The 21,699-nt window shown below is 47.5% G+C and overlaps 1 protein-coding gene across 4 annotated transcripts in view; it reads left to right on the plus strand.

The window, feature by feature from the left end:
• Positions 1–326: 326 nt before the first annotated feature.
• Positions 327–21,699, plus strand: part of Xpnpep1 (X-prolyl aminopeptidase 1) — a 50,229-nt gene continuing 28,856 nt past the window's right edge. Inside the window, exons 1-4 of one of the 4 annotated variants that reach the window (XM_048423139.3) lie at positions 327–465; positions 5,069–5,199; positions 7,430–7,518; positions 14,915–15,039. In XM_048423139.3, the coding sequence (XP_048279096.1) occupies positions 14,923–15,039 (117 nt within the window). In that variant the 5' untranslated portion in view covers positions 327–465; positions 5,069–5,199; positions 7,430–7,518; positions 14,915–14,922. Of the gene's footprint in view, positions 466–5,064; positions 5,200–7,429; positions 7,519–14,914; positions 15,040–21,699 lie in introns of all 4 variants that reach the window. The other 3 variants (XM_048423140.3, XM_048423138.3, XM_048423141.3) reach the window with 3 other exon arrangements.

Genomic DNA, 21,699 nt, shown 5'->3' on the forward strand with positions numbered 1-21,699 from the left:
CTAAGGTCTCAGCAAATTATATTCTGATCCAGTGTCTTCAGGCCTCTAAAATAGGTTCTTGCAGAGCTGGCCACGACCCACTCGTCTTAGCTGACCTGAGGGTTGGACCACACCCGGGAAGCACTACAGCCTCTTTAGCAGGAAAACTCTTCTTCTTCCTCTTAGGGGGAGGTATGCGACGCGCAGGAGAACGGCGCCCTCTTCCCAACTGGTTGCACAGGGCACCACCCTCTCCAAGCAACAGCCTGCAGGGGTTCTGACTTCTGAAATGTGGCCACGCCTCCTCCCGCAAATAGGCGGAGCCTACAGCTGGGCGGGGTCCTGCGTGAGCACGCCACAGAGGGGGGCGTGGCCTTTCCGGTGCGCGCGCCTGGTCGCCGGTGATCAGCTGGTCTGCGCTCCCCTGACGTGGGCTGGGGCACGTCACCGCCGAATGGCAGCCTCCAGAAAGCCACCGCGAGTAAGGTGAGGGGACTGTGCCGGCTGGCCGGGCGCGCGAGCTGCACACCCGGGAGGGTAGGGAAGAGAGGGCGAGGAGCGGCGGGCCCGTGGCCGTCGGGGGATGGCCGAGACTGGCGGGAGCCTTCCGAACTGGAGCCGGGGATCGATCCGTGCAGCCCGGCTGGACTCAGCTCGCTTCCGGCGGGGCCGCGGGCACCTCCGGGTGGCCGGAGTCCGTCCCGGGACCAGTGTGCAGGACGAAGTGCCTCGCCCGACTCAGGCGGGCCGCGATCTTCACCAACCCCGACCCGGGGGAAGGCCCTGCTGTTGCAGGAAGTTGGTCCCTCTTGAATCTACGCCGGGTACCCAGAGGTGGTTCTGTCCCTTTTCGTATCTTTCCCCCCCCAGCAGCAGTCTAAAGTTACAATCCTGATCATTCTGATGTCTGCATTTTTACCTCTCGATTCAATCCCATCACAGTGATAGGCAGCCGTGGGGCCCTCCCCACACAAATGATCTCTGGGGCTGTATCAGGAAATAGATTAGCATAACCTTCCGGAAAATCCCACCAGGAACCTGCTCTGGATTCTCCTTGGACATAGGAAGTGCGAAAATATTTCTCAGCCTCCTCATGTTGAACATGCTTTAGTTATCCTCCCCCCAAACCAGGCACACTTAGCTATTAAAAGTGGGACATGATAAGTACACAAAGGCCAGAATGAAAACTGTGGCGATCCCCATAGGGTTACCCATCCTCTAAGACCAGCTGAGGCTAGAGCGAACTCATGAGACACCGCAGCCTGACTTATTCGTGGAATTCTGACCATATTATGCTTGTTTTTTGTGAGTAGACAGATCTCAATTCTACCTTGAGCTGGACCTGGTCTTGTGGCAGCATGCTAAGTGTGACCAGAAATTCACATGTGCCTGGTGGGCAACTGTCCACATGGATAGACCTTCTGGACGTTTTCTGCTGGAAATAAGGTCAGGCAGGTAGATAATGATGTAATACCAGAGGCTGAGAGGACCATTGAGGACCAGACCATAATCATTACTCGATCCATAGAGTGACAGTGTTGGGGGGTGGCGTTTGAACCTCAGTTGGCAGACTGAGAGAGGAGGCCTTTTGTTCCAGGGTGCTGTCCTGAAGTGGTAGCCTTCCAGTGCCATCCAGTGTACAAACGAGGACTCCTTTCAGTTTAGAAGCTAAAACTGAACTCATAGAAGGAGGTAAATAGAGCTGGACTAGTGTTAGTGAAGCTAAAGTCAGAAGAGCCAATACTGGCGTCACACTTAGCCAGAAGAGCTGACACTGGCATCACACTTAGCCAGAAGAGCCGACACTGGCATCACACTTAGCCAGAAGAGCCAACAGTGGCGTCACACTTAGCCAGAAGAGCCAACAGTGGCGTCACACTTAGCCAGAAGAGCTGATACTGGCATCACACTTAGCCAGAAGAGCTGACACTGGCATCACACTTAGCCAGAAGAGCCGACACTGGCATCACACTTAGCCAGAAGAGCCAACAGTGGCGTCACACTTAGCCAGAAGAGCCAACAGTGGCGTCACACTTAGCCAGAAGAGCCAACAGTGGCGTCACACTTAGCCAGAAGAGCCAACAGTGGCGTCACACTTAGCCAGAAGAGCTGACACTGGCATCACACTTAGCCAGAAGAGCCGACACTGGCATCACACTTAGCCAGAAGAGCCGACACTGGCATCACACTTAGCCAGAAGAGCCGACACTGGCATCACACTTAGCCAGAAGAGCCAACAGTGGCATCACACTTAGCCAGAAGAGCTGATACTGGCATCACACTTAGCCAGAAGAGCTGATACTGGCATCACACTTAGCCAGAAGGGCTGACACTGGCATCACACTTAGCCAGAAGAGCCAACAGTGGCGTCACACTTGTCCTCCCCCTTTCACTTCCATCTCCAGTTTGCCCAGCTCTTGCCTGGGCAGACCTTTTCCTTATTGCAGGCGATGAGGCTTATAGGCTGACAGTCACGTAGAGAGTCTTATTTCAGCATGGTGAGATGTCTAGGCTGACAGTCACGTAGAAGCAGTCTTATTTCGGCATGGTGAGCTGTGTAGGCTGACAGTCATGTAGAGAGAGTCTTATTTCGGCATGGTTGGAGCGGGACCTTAGGTCTTATTCTCTCCAGATTCCCTTGATTTTCACTGTTATCTGAACGAGCCATCATGACCAGAGACCTGTACTAACCAAGCCTGCATCCAGGATATGGCGCATTAGTGAACTATTCCAAACGTTGGACTGAAATGGAGAAGGCGGCCCTCAAATCAAGAGGGTGGGCTGTGTGTGGCGGAGGACAGCGTTGTCCCGTTTGTTTCATTTCACTGGGTAAACTGAGCACTTGGTTATTTGGCCTCAGCACCAGCATTAGAGCTGTGTTATTCTTCTCACAGATTGGGAATGGAGTTTGGATGCGTCCCTAGAACTCTGTTGGGATTTCTTAGCAGGAGAGGGAGAAAGGGAGGCAGATGTATAGTTTTAAGTGGTCCTGGCCGTAACCACCGTCTACGAAGATGCAGCAGGGAGCACTCTGCACACTGTTTCCCATGTAGGCCCTTTTTGGCTCATGATCTGTGGAAGGTCTGGGCTTCATGAGTTCTTAGCTGGATAGACACCGAGGAGGGAGGTGTTGAGAGCCTGGACTCTGATTCTGTACTACTTTGACTGAATAGTTGGACGGCTTTAGTAATCACTGAGTTGTGTAACTGCCACTGATGTTTGGGACATTTTTACCCACAAATAAATGTTTTTTAGGTTTACTTTTTTTTTTTTTAAATTTTGTGTATGTGTGTGCTTGCATGAGTTTTCTGTGCACCGCATGTGTGCAGGAGCCCTTGGAGGCCAGGAGAAGGTGCCAGATCCCCCTGGAACTGAAATAACAGACAGTTGTGAGCTGCCATGTCAATCCGGGTCCTCTGCAAAGAGCAGCCAATGGCTCCCAGTCTAAGCATGTCCTCAGGACTCCGTCAATCCAGGTCCTCTGCAAAGAGCAGCCAATGGCTCCCAGTCTAAGCATGTCCTCAGGGCTCAGTCCTCATTTCCCCCAGCTTCCCATTCCCTTCAGCCCTTGGCAACTAAAAGTTTACTTTGTCTTTGTAGGTTGCCCATTCTGTCATTCATATAAACAGAGTCATACACTTATTTTTTTAGGTACCTGTGACAGCTTTTCCCTTAGCATAATTTTGTCTTCATTTTTTTTTTTTTTTTAACAGCACCGGGGGTTGAATCCAGTGTCTTCCCTATACTGCATGCAGGACAAGTACTCTACCCCTGAGCTATACATATAGTTCTGTGAACATGTTTTTATGACGCTGTGTTTTCAGTTCGCTTGAGTATATGCCTACCAGTGGAATTGCTTGGGTTGGATAACCATGTTTAATTTTTTTCTTTACTTTTTTTTTTTTTTTTTTTTTTTTTTTTCCTGTGTAGCTCTGGCTGTTCTGGAACTCATTCTATAGTACAGGCTGGCCTTGAACTCACAGAGACCCAGCCACCTCTGCCTCCTGAGTGCTGGAATCAAAGGCGTGTACCACTATCGTCCTGTTCATATTTAATTTTAAAAGGAGCTAGCAAACTGTTTCCAAAGCCACAGCACCAGTTTACATGTCCACTAGCGATGCTCGGTGGGTCCAGCTTTCTACATCCACATCCATACTTGTTCTGTTGGTGTTTTTAGTGGCCTGTCCTTTAATCCCATCCCAGCACTCAGGCCACGTAGACAGGTGGATCCTGTGAGTTTGAGATCAGCCTGGTCTATGCAGTGAGTTCCAGGCCAATCAGCTACCTAGGGAAACCCTGTCTCAGACAAAGTATATTTTATATGTGTGTTTGCATGTGTGCAAAGTATATTTTGGTGTGTGTGTGTGTGTGTGTGTGTGTAAGTGTATGTATGTGTAGGAGCTGGCAGAGACCAAAAGAGGGTGTTGAACCTTCTGGAACTGGAATTCCAGGCAGTTGTGAGCCTCTGTGTGGGTGCTGGGACTAAACCTGGGTCCTCTGCAAGAGCAGTAAGCACTCTGCACTGTGTGGGTGAGAAGTGACATCCTGAGGCCTCGTCTTCCTTTCTTTCTCTGATGCTAGGGGTGAAACCAGGTCCTCAAGCATGCTGGGAGAGTCACTTGCTTTTCCTGAGCTCCAGTCCGCCATCATTGTTCTGCAGACTTACGGTGCTGAGTGAGGTTGAGTTGCACACTTGAGTCCAGGCTGGGCTCCAATTCATGGTGGCCTCCCTCAGCCTCCTGAGTGCTGGGACCTCGTGTGTGAGCCACCACATTTAGTAGTGTTCAACATCGTGTGTGATCCACCACAGTCAGTAGTGTTCAGCATCGTGTGTGAGCCACCACATTCAGTAGTGTTGAACATCGTGTGTATCTTTGACCGTTTGAAGAAAAGTCTCTTCAGATTCTTTGACTTTCAAATTATGATTATCTTTTTATTGATGAGTTGAGATAATTGGGGCCCTTTTGTCTAATCTTGGTCCCTTGTATTCCTATATTTTAGGATATGCTTATCAAAATCAGCCTGCTGAGATTTTGATAGAGAATGTTCAATCTTATATTAACATTTTTTTTTTTTCTTTTTGAGACAGGGATTCTGCGTGTAGCCCTGACTGTCCTGGGACTTGCTGTGTAGACAAGGCTGGCCTCTAACTCACGGAGATTGACTGGGCTCTGCCTCTGAGTGTATCACTACACCCAGCGAGTATTATCTTAATGATAAGTAAGTCTTCAAATCCATAAATCTATATATTCAGATTTTATAGACTCATGTCATCAATCTTGTGTATATTTTACAGTAGACATTGTACACTTCATTTGCTAAGTGTATTAAATATTTTATTGTTTTTGATGCTATTGAACATGGATTTTTCTTTATTTTTTCATGTTGAGAGCAAGGGTATGGAAGTATAATTAATTTTTACATAGTATGTCTTTGGTGAGTTTAGTTACTCTATTTTTTTTGTGTGTGTGAATTCTTTAGGGTTTTGTCTATTCAAAGCAATGGCATTGCAAATAGAATTTTACATGTTTTCTGATCTGGAGACATTTGTTTCACTTTCTTGCTTAGTTGCTCAGGCCAGAATCACAAATGCAGCATAGAGAGCAGTAATTTCTAGTTGTTAGGTTGGGAAGTTTTTACTTATTTGTCTGTGTGTGTGCATATATGGAGGTCAGAGGACAACTTAAAGAGCTATGCCTATCCTTCCACTGAGTGAGCCGTGGAGAGCTAGCTAGCTGTAGGCTCTTTGACCTGCTGAGCCATCTTGTCTCCAGCTCATGGAATTTCTTTCTAGGTTCATTGGGGGTTGCATTTGTCAGATGATTTTCCATGTCTTGAAATGTTGATTTTGCTCTTTATTCTACTGACCTGGTGTCTTCCATTACATTTCCTCTGTTGGCCAGCCTTATATTTCTGGAATGAGACCTGTGTTTGCTCTTTTCTGGCGTTTTGTTGGGTCATCCACTCTAACGCCTGTGAGATCTCTGACACGGTTTACTTTGGACAGCAAATTCAAGGCCTCATTCTGTCCTAGTAGAGGTTTCATGGCTTTGTATATGCTAGACTCCCTTTCTGGAATGTTCCTCCTCTAGAACTGCCCATAGCTTGCTTTGTCACTTTTTCTTTTTAAACTCATCTTTGGCTAAAATGGCGAGTGTTATCAGAAAGACCCCCTGAGCGGTCTCACATGGAAGCCGCCTTCCTCCTACCTCCCGGAGGCCATTTCTGCCTTGCCTGACCTTCCTTTCCCCGCTTGCAGAACAGCGTCTATTGCTTTCTCTCCCCTGTCTGCCTCCCCTGCCCCACCTCACAAGTCAGATGTCTCATCCACTGCATGGTCTACACTAACATCTAGGTACTGGGAGGTTCTCAGCCAATCCTGGAGCGAACGTGATAGAGAATTCTCAGGTGCCACAGATTTAGAGGGACCTAAAGCTTGCCTGGGATGCTGGTAAACTTAGCCTGGGAAAGTATCAGATCCAAATGGAGACCTTTATGCCTGAGAATCCAGGGTCCCCATGGAGGACTTGTCTAAGAAGTTAATGTGAAAATTGGCAAACTGTGGCAGAAGTGCTTGTATGAACCAGGACCTAGCTTTTTTAGACAGTTTCTGTTCAAGAAAAGTTTACACCCCCTCCTTTTTTTTTTTTTTTTTTTGAGATAAGTGTTCACTTTGTAGGCCAGGGTGTACTCGAACTCTCCCCTCCTGCTTCAGCCTCCTACGGAGAGCTGGAATCACAGGATCAGGTGGGTACCACATGCCTGGCTGAAGATAAACTTCCTTGAGACAGACTCTCACACATCCCAAGCTGACCTTGAACTAAGTAGTATAGGACAACTTTGAAGTTCCAGTTTTGAGCATGTTCTTCCGTGCCTGGTTTGTGCAATGCTGGGGATTGAGCCCGTGACTTCCTGCATGCTTGGCAAGGATTCTGCCACCTGAATTCTATCCCTAGCCCATGAAGGTAACTCTCCAGGGCCACCAACAGGGAGGGAGAAGCATCACAGCCAGCGAACGAGAGTCACTGTCCTAGGTGGGAAGTGAGGTAAATGCCTGAAATGATCACAGAAAAGGGGAACGGAGCTAAGCAGAACCTTGTACAAGTGAGAAATCGTCATTGAGGGCCTAGTAACGGGAAGGAAATCTTCGTCTAGTATGGGATTAGATGGAATTGAAGAGAATTCACGAATTGGTGGTGAGCTGAGGAGGTCAGGCTGCCGTGGGTGTTTGACAGTGGCAATCTGACATGCCCTGTGGGAAGTGCTCCCTGCTCTGGGGTGCACAGAGCGGAGGGTGGTTTATCCGAAACTGGTGTGCCATCACTGATACCAGGGTAAGAGTTGTGACTCACACGGGAAGAGTGCTCAGCCAAGCTGACGCCGCCTTTGACTGAGCCTTGCCACGTTTCCTGGGGCCAAAGTCTGCAGCATTCTGCTCTTTCTCTTTAAGGGCGATTCACCAGGATTTCCAGCTGAGGAATTTAAGAATAATTGAACCTAACGAGGCAACACCCTCAGGAGACAAGAGTGTGGAAAGAGGTAACAACAATTTTGCTTATAAATTAGAGGGAATATCATAAGAGTTTCTGTCCTATCCTCAGGTTGATTGGGAAGAGAGGTCAAGAATTTGTCACTGAGTGAGGCTAAGATGAGGGTCTGGAAGTTGAAAATCGTGGTGTCCTCTGGCTTCCTGGGTGGTCAGTTACAGTTTCTATACACTTATCACTTACATTTATCGTACCGTATTTGTTTATTGTTTATATGTAAGACTGTACTTGTCATGGCACATGTATGGAGGTCAAGGGACAACTGGTGGGGTTGATTTTTCTTTTTCTACCATGTGGATCCTGGGACTGGAACTCAAGTCAGGCTTGGTGGCAAGCACCCACCCCCTGGGCCATCTTCCTGACTCCATTTTTTTTTAAAACTTGGTAAACCAGAAAATGATGGTGGTGGGTGGAGGAGACTGCTTTTGAAATGTTTTTGATTTTTCTAGTATCAACCTTTGTCTCTAATATAGTCCCTATTGATGGTCTTAGAAATTAGCTTTCAGCCTTTCGCCAGATTCTAAGGTGAGAAAATATATTACTGTGCTGTATAAATTGAGTATGCAATTAGGAAAAGTTTTTTATTTCTTTGAAAATTTCCAAGGTCAGCCTTTTTCTCTTAGGACTTGTTAGTTACTCATCCAATGGTTGCTAGGACGCGGAATTCTGACAAGGAGTTTCTCACCGTACCCCTGTCTAGGGCAGCCTCACTTTGCTGTGCCTGCCCGAGCAGCGCTGCAGTGTGCCCTCCACCCTGAAGTGGCTATGGGAATCATGTGTGATTTCACATCTAAAAATACAGATTGTCCAGCTCCTTTTGAGCTCTATTAGGAAGAAGAGAGGAAAGAAGACGACGAGAAAGGAGGGCATAAGGGGCTCAAACAATTGAATTTGTAGTTGGGAGAAAGCTTCCAACTGTATGAGGGAACTAGAGTTCCTGGGAGCTAAGGTGGTAGGTTCCAGCCGGAGATCAGCCCAGGTATCTACTAGTTCTACTAGTCCGAGGCCCATTTAGTCCTCCAGTAAGTCTCCTGGCTGTGTTGGTAATGGAGCATTAACTAGAGAATCGCATAGACATTGAATTCTGGCTCTCGGTGGTTCATCTTGGCAACTCGGGCCACTTCTTAACTGCTTTTCACCCCCGTTCCTTTAAATGGGAATAATGGAATCTCCCTTGGAGGAATGATTGTGAGAAACAAGCATTAATGCATACAAAGCCCTCAGCTGTCTCAGCCATGCAGGCAGAGACACAGACTGCTGTTTCTAGATGTTTGCAGGAACATCTGGGCATGATCTAGGATGCTGAAATTGGAGGGTCTCAGTTGTGTCCCCCTCCCCCATTGTTACAATAGGATGGGTGGGAGTCGCAGTTGGAGCCCAGGTCCAGGTTCACGTGTTTGGTGAGTTCCTTCATGCGGCGCTTTCACATTTGTTCTTGTGTTCGGTGCTCGCCACCCCCTGAGGGAAATGTGCCGTGCCTTCAGTGTGAGCAGGGAAAGCTTTTGTGATAAAGGCTTCAGGTTTAAGAACTTATTTCATATGCAGGAGACTGTTCAGTGAGTCATTCTCTTTAAGGCATGATTTAAAAATACCTGGCAGTGTAGGCTAATGTTACATCATGGCCTGGTCTGTTGCTCTTGGCTTTCCACTTCCCTGCACACTGCTCAGCTCTTGGCAGCTGCTAACATTTCTAAAAATTAAAAGGATGTGGAGTGAGATGCTATAATATGGCATCTTCAAGTTCCTAGCTTTTTCTTTCACTGTTAGGAAGCTTTTTTCTGAGAAGATCATAGACACAACATTGTGATATTCAGCCGTCTAAATGTGCATAGTTATGCACGGATGCAGAAATGATCTGGCGTCTGCTTTAGAGAAAATCAGGATACATACCCGTTACATGATTCAGCCCATTGCATTTCTTCTTAATTTATTCTGCATCAGACTCTAATAATTGTAGATTCTCACAATGCTTCTAGAATAACTGGTTTTCATCAGAACTACCCGTTGAGGCTTTCCAGCCATGAGTGTCGCGTCCTTGCTGCCTGGCCTGCTGCTGCGCCTTAGTGGCTGGGGTTCACAGTTGTGCCAGTCTTGTCCCTGAGCGTCACCTCCTCAGCCGTCAGTCACTTCCATGGCTAACGCCATCCAGCCATTTTCCTGTTGTCCGTACCCCAGTCTAAGTCGTCTTTGACTGAGTTGACTTCGACCATTGTCTGATGTTGTGGTCTCTACCTTCACTGCCTTTACCTTAGCTGCTGTTTGTACTGTTGGAAGTTTTTCATCATGTTCAAGGATGCAGATGACAAAGAAGTGGGTGCGTTTGACCCAAAACAACCACCAGTGTGATGAGCCTGAAGGATAAGAAGGCAGGAAAAGGGGAAACGTTGAAAATAGTGATGGGGGCTGAGGTCAGGGTGGGTGGAAGAAAATTCACTTTTGTAATAAACTGTAATAATCTGATGATGCTTATGGTTCTAAGAAGAACCCGATGTGCCGGTCAAAGAGAAGGACAGCAGTGGTGAGACAGGAAGTAGTGTCGAAGTCCAGGGTGTGGTGCTGAGGAGATGGAAGCCTAAGGTGACTCTGACCACACCCACTACATCTGTCCATAAGGCTTGGAGCCTCCAGGGCCGGTGCATCTGGTGCTGTGCTGTAAACTCCCAGGTGGGGCCAGCAAAAGCCTTATATTGGAATATGCCCGAATTAGCTAAATTCTGTAAGAAAGTTAATGGTCTTGAAAGAAAGGGCGGTTGACTCTCTCAGGGTTTGCTTCTCAAGGTTTCATATGCAGGCCAGTGAAATCCCAAGTTCCCAAGGTAGTTCTAGTGTACAGCCAAGGGTGAATCAGTGCTCCAGAAGTCTTTATGTTGGCCTGGTGTGAAAATGTTGACATAGACCGGGGATGGGAGGGTTGGGGAGAGGGGGAATGGGTGGGTGGGCGGAGGCGGGAGTGGGGGGTTTAGGAGTGGGTGGGGATGGTGCCTGCTTGCAATCCCAACTGTTCAGAAAGCTGCACTGGGTGGCGCTCTTGAGTTCAAGGGGTTGGACAACAAAGAGAGACACCCCTCCCCTGACCACAGTGGGATAGAGTTTAGTTTGCTCCAGAATATAGTTTAGAAGCATAATAATCTGTTCTGAAACTCGGGAAAGTGTCACGGCCAAGTTTTCAGGCATTCTCAATCCATGGTGGGCTTTCCTTTGGCTCCAGGAGAAGTGCTAGCATCTGCACAGGGGAGTTTGATTTCTGGGGAGCGGAGCAATGTTGGGGATCGAACCTAGTGCTTCGTGGTGCTAGGCAAGTGCCGAATACCGAGCGACACTCCTAGTTCTAGACAAATCCATGGCAGTTCAGATACTTCCTGTGTGCATCTGTGGTACTGGGCATCCAATCCAGAGCCTAGTGCATTCTGGGCATACTTGCCCACCACCGGACTGTGCCCCCTCCCCGAGCTGCACCCTCCTGAGCTACACCCCCTGAGTGCATCTACAGCCTTCTTTTTATGTTGAAGCTGTGTATCAGATCACTAATTTGCCCAGACTGGCCAGGAACTTGTGGTCCTTTTTTGCCTTATTCTCCTTTAGACTTACAGGTCTGCCTCCAGGCTTGGCTTCAGACCAGATATTCTGATCACTGTTTCTCTGAGATGAGCTGATATCGGCTAAGCAGATGAGAGAACAGGAAGGGAAGGCCCTCGGAAGACAGTGTTCGGGAGCAGCTGTAATGTAAGGAGCAGGGACATGAGTGACGAGTAGGACAGTCTCCGGCAAGTCTTCCTTTGGGTCTCCGCTCTGAGACTCCTCTGAGTTGGAAGTGCAGCTGGTAAAGTGCTCAGTTTCTCAGTGACTTATACAACTGGCGTGAGCTTGTAGGGAAGTCTGTTGAGAGCCGGAAGAACTGAAGTGTGAGAACCTAAGGTGCTGGTGGGGATGAAGAGAAAGACACACATGGACAAGTTAGAGTGTAATCAGTTGTTTCCTTTCCGCCCGCCTGTTCCCTAATCTCCAGTGGCCACTTCCCAAATAATTGACTCGGAGGCTTAATATTACTTATAAATGCTTCACTAATAGCTCAGGCTTGTTACTAGCTAACTCTTACATTTTAGGTTAACCCATATTTCTTATTTATGCTCTGCTACGTGGTGGTACCTTTGTTAGCATGGCATGTTTATCTCCTGCTCCCTCTATGCCTGTCTGGTGACTCCTGACTCTGGCTTTCTCCTTCCCAGCATTCTCAGTTTGACTCTCCTGCCTAATCTTTATCTGCTCAGCTATTGGCCAGTCAGCTCCTTTATTAAATTAATCACAGTGACAAATCTTCGGCATGTACAAGAGATTAGTTCACAGAATCGGGGTGTGTGTAGGCTGCAGCAATCATGTCGGTCCATGTGGCCTCATTGGAACCCCCCATTGTTGCACAACTGTGCGTCAGGCTGTGTCTTGATAAATAAGATCTTTCATTACTTGCTTAAAATGAATTGCAAAATTCCAAGCACCAACATTGTCTAATGCTGGCAAGGATATGGAGCAACAGGAAGTCTTGTTCATTGCTGGTGAACCATGGCCAAGCCACTTTGGAAAGCAGTTTGACAGTTATTTACATGCTAATAAATGCCTGTCATGCAACTGAACTATCACATCCCTTGGTATTTACCCACGTAAGCTGAAACAGTATATCCACACAAGACATGATTGTTTAGGCAGCTTCATTCATGGTTACCCAAACTTGGAAGCAACCTACATGTCTTTCAACAGGTGAATGACAGCTAGTTACTAGAATATCATTCAAAACTAAAGGGTTGAGATAGCACCCCCTAAAAAGATATGGGGTACTCTTCATCTACGTGAGCAGATGAAAAGGCTACCTATCGTATAATTCTGGCGGAATAATATTCTGAGAAAGTCTAAACTGGAGATGGTGAGAAAGATCAGAGATTTCCAGGGCCTGGGGGAGAGCAAGGGATGGGTAGGCTGGGCACAGATGTTTGGGGAGGGGGTCAGTGAAAATACTGTATGTCGAGACATGGTGGGACTTGCCTGCAGTCCCAGGCCTTGGGGACTTGAGGGAGGAGGGTTGTGAATGTGAGCCACCCTGAGTTACATAGTGGATGCTGGATCAGCCTGAGGTCTAGAGAGATCCCATCCCCAAAGCCAAGCACTGGTGTTCTAGTTTTCTTATCTGTTTCTGGGGAAACCCTGTACCAAACACAACTTGAGGAAAAAAGGATTCATTTCCGTTCACACTTCCAGGTCACAATCAGTCATCCAGGGCAGTCAGGGCAGGGACTGAAGCAGGAACTTGGAGGAGCACTGTTCCTCCCAGCTCTTGCTCAGCCAGCCAGCTTATACACACGCACGTGCGTGCACACACAAACACACAAACAAATGTAATTTAGAAATTAAAAGGACGACTTTGAACTGGCTTTGGTGGTACATGTAGTTCCCAGCACTCAGAAGGCCGAGCAGAGTTGTGAGTTCCAGGTGAGACCATGTCTCCAGCAGCAGCAGCAACAACAACTCCAAGAAACGAATCCCCTCTCATTCCACTTTGACTTCTAGCATTCTAGGCATGTTTTATGCTAGTAACGCATGGGCTGAGGACCGTGTGCTCAACCACAACTCTGCTGGCTTTTGTGATGTCACTGAATAGGTTGCCGTAGGACCCTGACTAAGGCTTATTCAGTGGATAATGTCAGCGTCTGTCGGGTAAAGATCCTTTGAAGAACCTGCTAAGCAGGGCCTGGAGAGATGGTTTAACAGTAAGAGCTCGGGCTGCTCTTTCAGAGGACCTGTGTTTGATTCCCAACATGCACATAGTCACTCACAGCTGACTTAAGTCCCATTTCAGGGGTTCTGCCACCATCTTGTGACTTCCAAGGACACCAGGCATGCATATGGTGCACATACATACATACATGTATGCAAAATGTTCGTATATATAAATAAATCTAAAAAAATTGACAGTTTTATACATTTATAAAATGAATTTTGGTTATTTTTACCACCATTACACTCATTGCCCCACTTTCTCATTAAAACCTTTCTTCTCATTAAGTTGCCTCCTACTTTGTACTTATGTGTGATCTACTTAGCTTAATTAGGAGTTGCTTGCACAAGTGTGGTTGAGTTACTTATCGAAGCTTAGATAAAACTGAAGAAAACTGCAGTCCCTCCCAGAAACTGGCGGTCACCTCTCGGAGTCGGGTGGGGCCTTTTGGGGGATGAACTGCTGGCAGGCCCAGCCCTGAGCGACTCTTGTGTGGATAACCACAGCCACAGCGAGTGTCTGAGTGTGACGGTGATGTCGGATGTCACAGCCACAGCGAGTGTCTGAGTGTGACGGTGATGTCGGATGTCACAGCCCATCCTCGAGTGTCTGAGTGTGATGGTGACGTCGGATGTCACAGCCCATCCTCGAGTGTCTGAGTGTGACGGTGATGTCGGATGTCACGCTGCTCTCCATCCTCTGGCTCTTTTGTGCTTTAGGTTCCCTATTGTATGATGCTCTCTGAGCTTCGGAGTGGGTGATACAGTTGTCCCGTTTAGAGCTGAGCACCTGCCATCATGGTCCTTGGCACTTTGGCATCTCTCAGAGCAAGCTATGAGGATAGCTTACCAGTAAGCAGCATCCTCCATGGCCTCTGTATCAGCTCCCACCTCCAGGTTCCTGCCCTGCCTTCCTTCAGGGATGGGCTGTGAGGTGGAACTCTAAGCTGAAATAAACCTCTACCCCAGGTTGCTTTTGGTAACGGTATTTTATCACAACAATAGAAACCTCAAAATTAAGTCTCAAAATTAAGACACTTCAAAGTAAAAACTCTTAGCATGTGTACATTTTAAAATACAGTTTTAAAGTAGAGCAATCTACATATGCCCTTGCAAAGATGTTTTTAGTTACCCACCAGGCCTAGATATCTTTCCAATATACATTGCATATGTACACCTATATAATAATTTTCTATGTCTACATAGTTCTTCGTGGTTGCTTACTGTTCTATGCATTATAGTTTATCTAACCAATAATTACTGTTTCTTCCACAGCTATAAACAAAGGTTGACACCTATACTTTTATATTACCTGTTAATTATCTTCTTGGAATAATGTCCTAGAAGTGCAAGATAATCAGGAAACGTGTCTTAGTGGCACACTTTTTCTTGCCACCTAATGGCTGTTTAGAAGTAATATTTAATAACTATAAACATAAGTGTCTTTGGCTGCTTCAGTCCTGGTCTGATGGTGGAGTCGTCAGTTTGAAGATGAAGTCGCAGGAGGATGGGATGCGGGAGGATGGGATGTGGGAGGTACCCTCATTTAGCTTGCTTTGAACCACTAGTCAATTCAGTTGCGGGGGCGCAGACTGGTTTTGGAACAAATTCTCCTGTTGTTGCAGACCACAGGATGGCTCCAAAGGTGACATCAGAGCTGCTGCGGCAGCTGCGACAAGCTATGAGGAACGCCGAGTATGTGGCAGAACCAATCCAGGCCTATATCATCCCGTCAGGAGATGCCCACCAGGTACCAAGTGGAGATGGCTGAAGAAAGGGCCCATCAACCCTCCTTGCCTTTTAGTCTTCCCTCGGCTCTGTCATGTTTATAGAACTCTAGTTGTGAGCCCATAGTAAATGTGTCTTCTGGGGCATTTGATGGAGGAAGGTCATCTGTTTATTGTGTTACTTTCATTGATTAATAAAAAAGCTGCCTTGGCTTGATAGGTCAGAATTTAGATAGGCGGAGTAAACAGAACAGAATGCTGGGGAGAAGGGAAGTGAGATAGACACCATGACTCTCCTCTCCGAGACAGCCACAGGTTAGAATCCTCCTGGTAAGCCACCACCTCGTGGTGCTGCTACACAGATTATTAGAAATGGGTTAGATCAATATGTAAGAGTTAGCCAATAAGAGGCTACAGATAATGGGCCAAGCCCGCCGCTCCTATTACTACAGAGTGGCGCCCAACTTCCTTGTTCTCAGGGAATTTAGCTCTTTCAGTAAATTGTGAAGAAATCAGTGAGCAAATTAAGGGCATCCATTCTGGATTTTTCCGTTGCTGATGTCTTCTATCCATTGCTTCTGCTATGCTCTGACCCAATCAGAATTGTCTCTTGCCTCCCCGTGTCTAAGCAGATGGTCCTACCAGCTTCTGGCATTGCTAGAAGATAGGTAGAAAGCCGTCATGAGCTCCATCTTAGTGGTAATGAGTGAAGTCTGGGACTAACGTGATGTAGGTAAGGTAGCAGGTGTGATGTCCACCCTGTGACGTCTGACTAAAAGGCTACAAAGATGGGAGGTTGGTCCCCTGCCGTCACCGTGGTTCTGGTTTTAATGAGAGAAGAAACAGTGCACAAAGTGCTTTAGTTTCCTAGTGAAGCATCTGTGTGTTTGTTTTTTCCAATCTCTGCTTCTGTGCAAGGCAACTACCTCAGCAGTCGTGCCTCATGCCAGCAGGAGAATTGTTCTGCCTTGAGAATCAGTTAGCTGGGAGGTGGAGGCACACACCTTTAATCTCCGCACTTGAGACAGAGGCAGAGGCAGAGGCAGCCTGGTCTACAGAGTGAGCCCAGCACAGCCAGGCTACCGAGAGAAAGCCTGTCTTGAAAGCCAAAGGAAAAGAATCATTTCAGTAGTGGGGTCAAGATGTCTATCTATGGGGCGGGGGGTGGTGGCTCAGTGGTTAGGAACAGTAGCTGATCTTCCGGCAGAGTTAAGCTTGATCCCAGCTCCATGCTAGGGGCTCCTAACTGCCTGTAGCTCTAGGTTATCTGATACCTCTGTTGCCTCTGCAGGTGCCCATGTGTGTGCATAATCACCCACAGACACACACGTGCAACTCTCGTAAGACTGAGAGTAACTAACTCCTGTGAGGAAGGCTAGATGAGGCTGTGGCCGCGGGGGGACGGGAGAGGAGGATCATGGGGGATCTGTGAGACAAGACAGGGTACATACAGTGTGGGTCATGGAAATAGGAAGAAGGGCAGGGGGTCTAGGTAGGAGGGTTACGAGGAGCACAACCAGGGAGGCAGACAGCTTCCCTGATGAAGTTTTAGGAAAGTAAAAAACAAGCATCCATGTGAAATAAGGCTCAGTTGTGGATTCCTCACGTGCAAGTGGCTGAAGCTGCTTTGAGACACCGTGGACATTAAAGAGGCTTTGCGAGAGTTTAGTCCAGTGGTTCTGGATGTGCGGGTCACAACCTTTGCTCTACATCATTTTTCTGGGCCAACGGCAGGCTATGGAGTAGGGAGTATAAACGGCTGGGCCTTCATTTCCTTATCCCTCACTTCCAAGACTGAGCTGCCGCCTTCATCCCAGGTCAGAGTCCCAAGTAAGAACGTGATTGATTGCTGTAAGTCCTTGGTCCCCCTCTCCCCGTCATGTGATGCTGTAAGTCCTTGGTTCCCCTCTCCCCGTCATGTGATGCTGTAAGTCCTTGGTTCCCCTCTCCCCGTCATGTGATGCTGTAAGTCCTTGGTTCCCCTCTCCCCGTCATGTGATGCTGTAAGTCCTTGGTCCCCCTCTCCCCGTCATGTGATGCTGTAAGTCCTTGGTCCCCCTCTCCCCGTCATGTGATGCTGTAAGTCCTTGGTCCCCCTCTCCCCGTCATGTGATGCTGTAAGTCCTTGGTCCCCCTCTCCCCGTCATGTGATGCTGTAAGTCCTTGGTCCCCCTCTCCCCGTCATGTGATGCTGTAAGTCCTTGGTCCCCCTCTCCCTGTCATGTGATGCTGTAAGTCCTTGGTTCCCCTCCCCCGTCATGTGATGCTGTAAGTCCTTGGTCCCCCTCCCCGTCATGTGGAACAAGCAGTGATGGGGTGTACCGTGAGGGAGCAGGTGGCGAGTGAGGGTGTGATTGTAAGCTGCTGAGATCCAGCACATACAGCACGTGCTCTTTAGACGTGCTCTCCACATGTGTTCTGAGGCATGTGTCTTGTCAGATGTGTCACAGACACATGTTATGTGATCTAAAGTGATCACGCAGAATCTACAGCATACACACTTAGAATGTGCATGCTGTCTGGTTAGCGACACACACACATGTTGTTTACACAGCAGATTGCTACAAGGTTTTCATCTTGCAAAGCAGATGAAAACTTTGCCCATCAGAGGACCCTTCCATCCTGTTTCCCTTCTTCCCTGCACCTATTCTTTGGACTCTAGGAGTTTAACTGCTTCAGACACTTTATGTCCATGGTCTTGCCATTTGTGTAACTAGATTGCTTTCCCTCAGTGCCCTCAGGGCTCCACTGCGAATGGCAGGAGGTGACCAATGATAAGGGCTTCCCCTCTCCCTCTTGTTCTCATCCCCGTCTTTCCCTTTTCCATTCGCTCTCCTCCCCTTTATGTCTACTTTATTTGTGACCCGTTACCTCCAAGGGTGGCCTAGTGCAGAAAGATCTGAGCCTTAGTATGCCTCCAGTTAAATTAGAAGGGCTTGGCTCAGGCTGTGTGTGCAGTTGTGTGTCTGTCTGGGCTTCTGTTTCTTTAGCTCAGTGTTAGGCTATACTCTGTTCTATCTGTAGAGAGCACTCTTGCAGCTAAGCCAACCCAAGTTTTTCTTACTGTTTTCAGTCCTGGGTGCTGTTCACGAGAAACTATCACAAAGTTGGTCTTTTCCAAAACCCATTGAATTTTAGACGCTTTTGCCTCTGCCTTTATATGTGGCTTAATATGCCCTCCGGGAATGGTAGTAAGACTGCCCAAGAGACAGGCTGGTCCTGGTGCAGGTTTACTCAGCCTTCAGCTTTTACTGGCATGTCATTATTGAAGGCTGAGGCTCAAATCCCAGGAAAACACCTCATTTCATGGCACCCTAAAAACAATAAGTCAGGCTTGCTCAGTGCTGGTCACTGATTGCGGAAGTTGCTGCCTAGAATTCATAAACTTAAATACTTATATTCCTTTTTTTTCTTTTTATTGAGATCAGGTTTCACTACACAGTCTTAGCTGGAACTCACTATGTAGCCCAGGCTGGCCTTGAGTTAATTTTTCATTATTTTTCAGTGTGTGTGTGTGTGTGTGTGTGTGTGTGTGTGTGTGTGTGTGTGATGTATGCACGAGAGTGCAGGTACCCACAGAGGCCAGAGGTGTCGGACCCTGCCCCTGGAGCTCAAGTTACAAGGTGGTTATGGTTGTGAGCTGCCTAGCGTGGATGCTGGGATTGAACTCAGGTCCTTTGCAAGGAGCAGCAAACAATTTCAGCTGCTGAGCTGTCTGCCTAGTCCCTGGCCTCGAACTCTGATCCTCAGCTCTTGGCTTAGCCTCTGGACTGCTGGGTCACAGGGAGCAGCACCACACCAGCTGTATCCCTGGCTCTTGCTGTCCTCCGTCCTCCCGCCCCTCTGCCGCTGCTGTTTTCCTTTTGCACTGACTGTTTTTCATTGCTGTAGCTTAGCTACCTGTCAGGAATTTGTAGGGGAGGCTGAGCTTTGCCCTTTCTGCTTGCCTGTCCAGGGACTGATACCGGACAAGTGCGAGGGCAGGTGACTGCCATGTGGGGCCTGAGGGACTATAGTTCAAATGCTGGGATGTCAGATTTGCCACCGACCCAATCAATCACTTAGTGTTAGACTTCGGTCTCAGCTGAAGAAAGGGACCTTTCTTGCCTGCAGACAGGGGACTCTGACGTGAGTCACAGGGCCGTTGTCAGTCCTTCAGGTTTCATCATGACCCGCTTCTGTTTTGGTCATCAACATTGTAGAAGCTAATGAGAGTCCCCTTTGAGTAAAGAAATAGACGAGCCGCAATTAGAGATGTGAAATCAAATATAGAACCCCACATGTCGCGGGGAAGGGTTTAGCCAGCACCACCCAGGAGAAATTTGTAAGGCGTGTATAATTTTAACTCTGTAGACACACTGTAAGGTAGTAAAATATTAATAAATTATTTATTCTGGTGTATTGGAAGAATTAACATTTTCATATATCAGTATAAAGAGTATAGATTACTTTTTATAGGAACCATTCAAATATGGTAGTTTATAAAACACTTCAATTTGAATACATAGTTTTGAGTATTTGGTCTGTACTTACCTTTTTTAAAATTTATAGTTGACAAAGTAGACTCACAGATTCAAGTTGTTCTAAGCATATCTAAAGATTTTCTAATAATTGAATCTAATAATTGAATATCTGTTTTAAAATTCATTGCAATTTGCCTGGTAGTGTAACATTTAATCCAAGCACTCGGGAGGCAGAGACAGGTGGATATTTGTGAGTTTGAGGCCAGCCTGGTCTACAGAGTGAGTTCCAGGATAGCCAAGACCATGAAGAGAAACTGTCTCAAAAAAAAAATTACATTGCAATTGATAAAAGTGAAATAAAATGAAATACTTAAATTTTCAGTCAAGTTTTTTAAGTGCTTAGTAGCCACATGACGCTGGAAGCTGCTGCCATTCACGGCGTAAGCTTGTGTAAGTATGGAACGCATTCCGAGTGTGAGAGACCTTTAAGAGTTTAGGATTCAGGAAGGCTTCCTTGAAGAAGAACATGTAATTGGACTGTGGGCAGTTAGAATTTGGATGCAAGGAGAGAGGTAGAGAGGGAAAAGAGAGAGAGACAGAGACATTCATAAAAACATACCATGGGCACATTTAGGTCAAGGCCGTCTGTCAGTCATTCATTCCTGTTTATAACCTCCATTCCCATAGTCAGGAGCTTTTAGGTTTTTTTTTCTTTTGTTTTTTTTTTTTGAGATGCTTTTATAGCCCAGGCTAGTCTCAAACTTGGTGCTGTAGTGGAGGATAGCTTTGAATGCTTGATCCTGCTGCCTGCAAGGGGGTTACAGTGTGCCAACATGTCTGGCTGTTAGCGCTCAGTAGGAATTTTGGAACAAGAAAGTAACATGACCAGTAGGGGCGTTATTGAGTGTGGATTGAAGGAGGTAGACTCCCAGAGTCTGGGTGGAGAGCACTGGCCTTATAGGACAGAGACTGAGAGGAGAAACAACAGGGCATGCTTTAAGGGTGAGCATGCAGGCGGGGGGCAGAGAGAGTCTGCAGGTGTCGAGCTCCATGGGGGATGAAGATGGCGGCAGCAGAACCAGGCTCCTTGCTTCAGATCCTGTGAGAGGCTCTACACTTGGGGTCACTCCACTAAATGGGGCTCTGGGTCCTTGCCAGGACTTTGAGGACAGGGAGAGAGGACTGTGACTTGTTCAGCGGCCTCCTCAGCAATAGAGAGCCTTTGTTCTCTGTGGCTCTTGATCCTGACTGTTTCACTGCAGCCTGATTCAAGGTTGGTAGAATTCCTCCTAGGGTGGAGACGGGAGGGCATTAGAACTGTGAAGGGCCTTCTTGAGTTCTGTCCTTTGTGTCCTTTGTGTACTTCCCAGAATACAAACACACGTTCCCTGTCAGAGATGAAACAACACCGAATGCAGGATCATGCAAGGATTTGGCACTCCGGTGGGCGGCCTCTCTCTGTCCTCTGTTGACTTAGGGGTTCTCTTTAATCCTGGAACAAGGCCCAGGAGAACTTTCACAGTGGTAATCTGGATGCTTTCATGTACTGTCTAGGCAGACACTGGGATTCCCGGGCGTTTCGTGCTTCAAGCCAGGACAGTCTCTGAATGGGGCCAGGGCTTTCTTTCAGAAATCCTAATTCCTCATCCTTTTCATCTGAAAGGTCCTGAGTTCTGCTTTTTGGTGTGGCTTGGTCAAAAGGCCACGTTTTGTCAGGGCGAATCTGCTAATGTGAGTGTTTGGCCATGGTGGTTCTCCAGAAAGACATGAATCAGATTTTCCTAAACTCTGTATTTTTTTCCATCCCTCCTGAAATCAGCCTCCTGTTTTGTTCTGTTTCTTAAATTTAATCCTGGGACAGAGTAGTGATTTTACCCACTAGTTTATTTGAGCCCATGCCTGTGGGGTTAGTGCATCGTGTAGCTTCAGGGGCCTGGTGAGGCTCCGTTCTGTAGTACAGAGTTCCTGATTGATGAGGGACTTGACCTGGGCTCCCTTTTTAGCCAGCAGAGGGAGGAAGAGTGTGGAGAGAGCATACGTGTCTTTAGCTCTTGACCCAGCCATCTCTTCCTATCATGTGATAGTAGCAGGGGCACCTGGGAGATGAAGTTCTAGCTGGGCAACCACTGTCCTGAAACCCATCCACACTGCGGCAGGAGTGCTAGTCTCTGGGCGGCTCTACATCGTCCTCACGGTGACTCTTCTGTTTAGGAGAGAAGT

Source organism: Myodes glareolus, chromosome 7 (assembly GCF_982192425.1).
Source record: "Myodes glareolus chromosome 7, mMyoGla1.1, whole genome shotgun sequence".
NCBI classification, from domain to species: Eukaryota; Metazoa; Chordata; class Mammalia; order Rodentia; family Cricetidae; genus Myodes; species Myodes glareolus.